Here is an 8352-nt window from a genome sequence, read left to right as displayed (position 1 = left end):
ACAAAAGCAACACTACTCCTCCTGTGTCAATAAAAGCCTCAATTTCAAAACTCTAGAGTAAACATTTCAATTGAAATTTGGTCTGAAACCTTGATAGCTGGAGCATAAGAATATATTTTCTTAAAAACTGGGATCATCACCTCCATTTGTCAATCAACAGCTGCTGTTCCAGTTCTATAGGCAATATTAAAGAGGCAAAATAGCCCCACATAGCCTTCAGCATATTGCCTGCATATGCCTGAAATGCAGAGAAACGTGGGAAGAAACATCTTGATTAAACTCATTATTAGTTCCCAGTGGTTCTGTCTGTATTACTGTTGACTGAACTGTAATCATTTTAGTAATGAGGCATAAACCTTAATATGGGATTATTTTGCTGTTTTTACATTTTTGAAAAATATTATTTCAGTTGGTATATAAGGAATTCTTCCACCAGACCTAAAGTTTGATAGATTTTTTTAAGGTTAATAAAATAATTACTTATATGCATCAAAATAGTTTGACAGAGCTGAGCAATGCTATACTTGGTATCAGAAACGTAGGAATCCTTCCCACTTCCTAAACACCTGACCATATTTTACATGGTGAACACTGTTAGACACAGACCCAGGAGACGTTAGCTTTATTTAAGCTTTTATCTCTGATTTCTACACTGTACAGTCACAGCTGTGATACGGACTTGGATCGAGTCATAGAGCAACAATACTGTTGAGGATTGCAGATGAGAAGAAGTTGCATTTAGGTGAGAAGAAGCTCGGAAACGAGGCTCTAGGCAGGCCTTTTATTTATCACCATGGAAACTGGGTTCATCACCAGGGAACATTCCAGCACTCTGGTCCCGGATGAAAGATTTCAGCAAACAGTCATAGAGTCATCTTCCTGAAAGGAAAGCAGACTGAGATGGATTCATAGCGGCTGGGGTTGGGGGTCAGTCTCAGTATCAGTTAGCCCACACTCGCCTCAAACTCTTCCTCATCTGTCTTCTGCATCTTTTAAAATCTGCCCCCTATCTGTCCATGCTGGTCTCTGCCAGCCGGTTGTTCATGATGCCCAGGGCACCCACCCCTCCCGAGAAACCGTTCTGATGCGAGCAGGAGCCTGACTGCCGTGGGTGTCCGACGGCCATCTCTGAGAGCTGCTTCTGCATGATGGCCAAGTTCACCTGTGGAGAGAGAAAGGCGTTAGCACATGAGGAAGGTTTGCCCCCTATATTTGGAAGGTTGGCATAATCCATCTTCTTAAACCTGCAAAGGTAGATGAAAACAAAGTGTTGGCAGCTAGCACATCTTGTTTTCACGGCAGAGATTTAAAGCAAGTAGAGAAAATCTTTCCTTTCCTTAAGTGTGATGATTTAACTAGAAAGAAAAGTGACAAATACTGAACAAGTTTGACTGAAGAGAACCAGATGTTACAACAGAACAACCTTTTCCTGTCATTTCCCAGTCCGTGGAGATTCAGGTAGGAAAGAACACGGCAGCTATTTGTCTTCTACAATTATGCAAGGTCTCCACATGGGAAAAATCTCTACCACCTGACATTTATTTATTTTGCAAGGTTAAAAAAAATATTGCAAGGAGCAGCATACCATTGGTTGCAGACACTCATGCTCTCTTTGGAATTTCAATAAAATGATGACTGAAGTATATAATTTGACTTTTTTTTTCTTTTTGTTGCAAAGTTTAGAGTCTGTCTAGACTTCTTTATTAGCTCGTCTTTCTGTTAATTAAACCAGAAGGTTAGATTTAGTGAGGTATAAATGCACTGCCTGTGACAGTATATATACTCATTGGGTATTAATACTCAAGGAGTATTTTCACATTCTATCTCCACAAATTTTAGTGTATTTTAATGTGACATTATCTGATAGACCAACAAACAATAGTGCATAATTGTGCAGTGGAAGCTAAATGATCCAGGTGATTTTTAATAATACAAATCTGAAACGTGTGGGCTGCATTTGTTTTTAACAAAATTCTTTGCAGCTAATTGCTTTCAGAAGCTATGAGCTAATATAAAAGAATAATAAACTAAGTTGCCACCTAGAAAACATAAACAATGATCAGAAACAAGACCCAAAACAAAACAAACATGAAATTATGACACATGGTGCATTTTTGTTCTGTTACATCTGTAAGATTTTCCATTGTTTGGATAGTTTCCTTGCATTCTTGTTCAGCTCCATTCGTGTTTTAGTTACCACCTGTCCACCTGTGCCATGCACTATATATACTCTTCCGTTGTGTTTGCTCCTCGCTGGTTTATATTGCCATGTTCATGCCAAGTGTGTCCACACCTATGCTTGCTTCTGTTTGCCTTTCGCCTTTTTGTCAACCTTTCGTTTTTTTCTTTTTACTTATCAAACTTCTCAACTCACAGTGTTGCCTCTCCCTGCCTGTCTGCATTTGGGTTCTACTCCAGAGCCTTTCTGACATCATGAAGACCAAGCAACACAGCAGACAGGTCAGAGATAAAGTTATGGAGAAGTTTAAAATAGTGTTATGCTATAGAATAATATTCCAAGCTTTGAACATCTCACAGAGCTCTGTTCAATCCATTATCTGAAAATAGAAAAAAGTAAGGCACAACTGCAAACCTACCAATAGCAGCCTAACTAAAGTGGCAGGCCAAGCAAGGAGAGCATTAATCAGGGAAGCTGTCATGAGTCCCATGGTAACTCTGGAAGAGATTAATGACATGAGTCAAAGTAATCTGGGCGAGTTACTTTGGAGGGAACAAAGAGTGAATATCTCAGGCTCTACAGGTGCAATGTTGATAGAGACTAAGCCTGAACAATTGCTAGCTGCACTTGCAGCAAAAGATCTGGGGTAGTAATATGACAAAATGTGGAAATGGTCTGGGTTAGTAAGTATACTTCTGCAAAGCTCAAGTGCATGTAATGGAAACTCTTGCTGACTGCATGTAGACTGACTGCTAAATTGAAAGACAACACACTCAAGAAAGCAATGTCCCATACATTGAAGTGTTGAAAAAACAATATCAGTGAATGAAAATAATCTTTGCAAGCCCAGTTCTGGCCCTTCCTTCTTCCTGAGTGCATGTACATGTACTCTTACATCCAAGGACAGAATATATATTATTTGCCTCCAGGTATATGTTGAATCTAATCACACTGCAGCCTTAAGGGCCTCCTGTCTCCTCTAAAAATGCAGAGTATATCTACTCTAATGACCTAACACTGGCACCTCTCAATATAATGCAAGAGATTGGAGTCAGAGTGACACCTAGTTTACACAATAAACCAGCAAACAACTACTCTAGGCACATATTCTTCTATAACACCTGCATCACATCAGAACGTTTAATATATCAATACATACATAAAAGTAATATACTCGTATTTTATGTCATTAAGCACCACAAGGAAAATTTTACAGAAGTATCGGCCACCTTTTTTACTTCTTAAAATATTACCTAGTCAGTGTATGTGGATGTATAATATTCGTCTAAAATAGCAATATAAGAACAAACTCAGAAACACTCATTAATTGTTGCAGGGGCTGGTATGGAATTCTGGCAGCATGACAGCTCTCAAACCAGAGAAACAGTGTGATGGAACATTGCTTTAAAACCAAAACTTTAAAAAAGTGCAGTATTTGTTGAACCCACAAACCAGCCTATGCCTGGCGCGGAAGTGCAGTTTTTATCAAAGCTGGTTAAACTGGAAGAAGTCAATATGGTCCATCTTTGACTTCCAGTACTTCACTAGTTTTCCTCTCATTCTTACAAGATAACTAATGAATATGAATGTAGCACATGTATTAACTTATTGTAAGGCCTAAGCACCACAGCATGTGGGATAAATTGCAACTCGTTTGCTGTAATTTATACTCTAAAAGGCTGCGTAAGCAGAAGGCCGATTTCAAAGTTATCCAGAACTGTCTTTCCCTATATCTGTTTAACTATTTGTATATTTATATGGAAAATGTTGCTAAATGAACCTTTAATGTCCACTAACAAATTGTGGCACAGTGAATATACAGTAGAAATCAGATGTTTACATACACTGTAATAAAAGAAACATTAGCTTTTTCTCACTGGCTGACTTTATTTTAGACTAAGCTTTTGGTGTTTTATCTGAGATGAAGACTAACAGAAGCATTTCTATTTGCTAAAACCCAGAACATTTTTTTTCAGAATGTTTTGTGCTTTCTTCAAACTCAGAAGTTTACACACATTTCCTTAGAGTTGGTAGAATCGCCTTTACGCTGTATGATTTGGTTCAGACGTTTAGGGTATCTTTCCAGAAGGATGCTTGCAAGTTTAAGTTTGCTTGAATCTTGGCCTATTTCTCCTGACAGAACTGGTGTAACTGATTCAGGTTTTCTGGGCTGTGTTGCTCATATACATCTTTTCAGCACTGCTCACACATTTTCTATAGGCCTGAGTTTAGAGCTTGTGTTGGACACTGCAAAATATTGACTTGTTCAACCATTTTTTAACTATTTAGGTGGCATGCTTTCAATTACTGTCCATTAGGGAGACCCATTTGTGCCCATGCTTAACGTCCTGGCTAATGTCTTCAGATATTGCTTTAATATTTGCACATAATTGTCTTTTCTCATGATGTCATGTATTCTATGTAATGAACCAGTTCCTCCTGCAGCAGAACACTCCCACATCATGATGCTCCTACCCTGTAATTTACAGTTGGTGTTCCTCCAAATGTAAAACTGATCATTATGCACAAACACTTTAATCTCTGTTTCAAGACCACAGAATGTGTCACTAAATATTAATGTCTTTATCACAGTTTTGCATTTACAAACTTTAATCTGGCTTTATGTTGCGTTTGTAGTAATGGATTCTTCCTCTCTCAGCGGCCTTTCAGCCCATGTCGGTTCATGACTTGATTCATTGTGGATAATGATGCTCTCTTCTCAGCCTCAGCCAAGGTCAACAAAGTATTTTGCTTTTGTTCTGGGGTTGACCAAGACACCTTCTTCTCTGGGACACAGAGGCAGTCTTCCTGAACAGTATAATGGCTGGACATTCCTATGGTGTTTATACTTGCATATAACTATCTGAACAGATATAGATGGCTTTTCTGGAAATTGTACCCAGACCTGTGAAGGTCCATGAATTCTTGTCCTGACAATTTGGCTGATTTCTCATGATTTTCCCATGAGGTCAAACAAACAAGCAGCGTGTTTTAGGTGTTCCCCTGTGTTTCCATTTAACTACAATTTACTTAATTAACCAATCAGGAGCTTAGAATGCCATGACATCATCATTTGGGCTGTCCCATATTGTTCAAAGGCATAGTTTTATGCTTTTGAGTACTAAAAAAACTCTCTAAATCTAAATCTCTCTCATTATTATATTTAGCAAATAGAAATTATTTTGGTAATCCTAGAATACCGAAAACAGGAAAACTTTCATCTGACTTGTAGTCAGACACAGTCTTTTAACAGTGTGTAAACACCTTGTTAAAGCGTTTTTTAGCCTAATATTACAGCTTTTAATGTGAAGTCAGAGTAGGTTAATGTTCATATCCCTGAGAATTCCTCAGAATTAAACTAAAGAACCACAGCATTGCAGTAGGTCCAAACCAAAGGTGTTGGTCCAAAAGAGCCTCTCAATGCTCAGATTGCTCGTCACGGTTCTCATCAATCATGTTTTTTAAATCACTGTGTTGCAAATTGTTTTCAGGGATGGGTTGGCAGTGTGTTCGGTGTGTCTAAAATGAGTCTATTCACACAGTTTAAAAAACATAATAAGATAAAATATAATAAGAAAAGCAACAGCTTTAATGAGACCAGATTTATTTCTGTGTGGGAGGCGGGCTGGTATGAGCAGACTTTAATCCCTTCCCGCTAAGCGGGGTTTTGTTTATCAGAAGCAATTACCTACAGTTTTGCAGAAAAGGTGCTTCTCCTCTATAGTTAAATTAAAGCTGGGGTGACATTCAAATATTATCTCACATTTCCCTATAATAAGAGATAATTGTATTAGAGTTAAACTTTAATTTGTAAATAAGCTAGAGACGACAAATTCAGCTAAAATGCTAACAACAAACACATTAATTTTCTCAGTCTGATGCTAATGCGCTAACATTTAGTGTCAAAAAGTCTTGGGTTGCCTTGCTGCTTCAGGACCTCTACTATTTGCTGTAATTGATGGAGTCATGAATTTCTGCTCTCTACCAGTAAATCTTGAAGGAGAATGTATGGCTATACAATTGTGAAATTTAGCTCAAGTTCACTGGGGTTACGTAGGATGACAATGATTCGAAACACACCAGTAAGTCCACCCTCTAAATATCTAAAATAAAACAAAATGAAAGCTTTCAAATTAAATTAAATTACTGTTCAAATGTGCCACATAGCTGACTTCTAATTACTGTGATTCCATTAGGGGGCGAACTGTAAGACTGGGTGTCGAACAAGCTGTTCCTGAATGAAGATCTCACCTTGTTGGCTGCTAAGAAGTCTCTCATGGAGATCATTTCCCCAGACATTCTGCGGCCTGGGTCAGTCTCACTCTCGTTGATGGCATCTGTTTCAATGGAAGGGTCCCTGCGGGCACGGAGATGGCCTGGGGCAACCACGTTACGACGAGGATGCCGGTGTGGGTGAGGACCCCTCCTGGGAAAGCAGCAGCGGCAGGGGGCTTCCAACCTCCTGAGCAGCCAGTTGAGGACCTGCTTAATTACAATGGAGATGACGTTGAAGAGGGAGTAGATGCAGCACACGCCGGTGAGGATAAAGAAGAAGTTTCCAACCCGGTACGCAGCTGTAGCGTGACCCTCGTAGGAGATTCTCTGACTGCTGACCATGTCCCCAAACCCAATGGTGCTGAAGGCCACAAAGCAGAAGTAGAGTGAGTCCAGGTAGCCCCAGCCTTCAGCTGCAGAGTACATCAGCGAGGCGCAACAGGACACCAAGATTGCTGCTGCTCCAAGGATAAACATGACGCAATAAACCGAGGGTTTCCAGCCGGCAAGCTCCTCTCGTTTTCCTATGCAGCCGGCCTCGGCTCCCTCAGACACTCGGCGTCCGTTCTGCGGCAGCACCACCTTCTTGCGTCGTCGTTCATGAAAGGACTTGAGGACAAAGGCAATAACAGTGATGACACGCTCCAAAAAGAGGTTGAAGAAGAGGATGGTGGCGGCACAACCCAGTAATCCGTAAAACATCAGGAATATTTTTCCTCCAATGGTGGCAGGAGTGGTCATCCCAAACCCTGGCAAACACACAGAGATACTCAGCAGTGAGTGCTAATCGGGACTACAAGGATAGTACTGCTATCGTAGTGTGGTTAGGATTAGTAGCTTAATTTGAATGTTGAATGTTCTCCACAGAATACATAAAATACTACATGAAAGGGTAGAACAGAAGTAACATCACTGTCTCTAGATAAACACACGCTACATTTTCTTTGACGTACTGTATGCTCTTGCAAATGAATTGCTGTGTTCTATAGGAAATAGATTGATTAGTTGCACAGCAGATGAATAACCACTCCCCAATGATCTATCATTTGAAATAAACTAAACATCAAATCTCTTGGCAATTAAAATGGAAAAGTAGGTATCATTTCGTCCTCTAAGTTTAAATTGGATGCCTCCCTTTAGCGGGTTGCCATTACTGTTATATTTGTCTTTTCTTCCTCAATGTTTCAGATGGCCAGGAGAAGTCCCTAATGTCATACAGTCCAAGCTCACCTCTGTAATGCGTCCTAACATTGCAGAATTCCTTATTTTGATTGTTTGTTACCCCATTGATGATTTTTTCCCCATTAATTTAAAGGCTCAGTCTTGCAGAACCTAACAAAAAAATTCCAAACCCCTTGCACAGATGTTTGTGTATTTTATTAAAATGTTATTTGACAGGGCAACTGAAGTGGCCCAATTAGTAAATTGAGTCCACTTGTTTAATCTTAGTAGTAGCTATGTTTTTCACGGTAACTGTGGAGGAGATGCGGAGGAGATACAGAGATCCATAGCTCAGGTAGGAGAATTTGCCAATGGTTCAGCTATTAGTTGTGTACTTTACAAATCTGACCTTTATGGACAAGAGACAAGAAGGAAGAGATTGTTGAAGGAAAGCTCAAAGAAGGCTAACCATAGGGGACACTGCTAACATGTGGAAGAGGATGCTCTGGTTAGGTGAGGCCAAAAGAGACATTTTGACCTGTATTCAAAAAGCTGTATGTGGCATAAAATAAACACTGCAGAATACCCTGAACACACAATCCCCACCATAAAAACAGGGGGTGGCAGCATCATGATAGGTGGACGCTTTTCTTCAACTGGGATAGAGATGCTGGTCAAAGCTAAGGGGAGGACGGATTTAGCTAAACACATGCCATTCATGGAAGAAAATAGAGGGT

General features: G+C 39.8%; 1 protein-coding gene across 2 annotated transcripts in view; it reads right to left on the bottom strand.

Moving 5' to 3' along the window:
* Window positions 1-605: 605 nt before the first annotated feature.
* kcnk13b (potassium channel, subfamily K, member 13b) overlaps window positions 606-8352 on the bottom strand; it is a 34433-nt gene continuing 26686 nt past the window's right edge. The window contains exons 2-4 of one of the 2 annotated variants that reach the window (XM_047387513.1): window positions 6743-7203; window positions 6431-6661; window positions 606-1162 (exon numbers count right to left, since the gene is read on the bottom strand). In XM_047387513.1, the coding sequence (XP_047243469.1) occupies window positions 1007-1162; window positions 6431-6661; window positions 6743-7203 (848 nt within the window). In that variant the 3' untranslated portion in view covers window positions 606-1006. Of the gene's footprint in view, window positions 1163-6430; window positions 7204-8352 lie in introns of both variants that reach the window. The other variant, XM_047387512.1, reaches the window with a different exon arrangement.

This window comes from Girardinichthys multiradiatus, chromosome 15, assembly GCF_021462225.1.
Source record: "Girardinichthys multiradiatus isolate DD_20200921_A chromosome 15, DD_fGirMul_XY1, whole genome shotgun sequence".
NCBI lineage: Eukaryota > Metazoa > Chordata > Actinopteri > Cyprinodontiformes > Goodeidae > Girardinichthys > Girardinichthys multiradiatus.
Note: the sequence above shows the minus strand (reverse complement) of the source record. Positions and strands in the feature narration are given on the sequence as shown.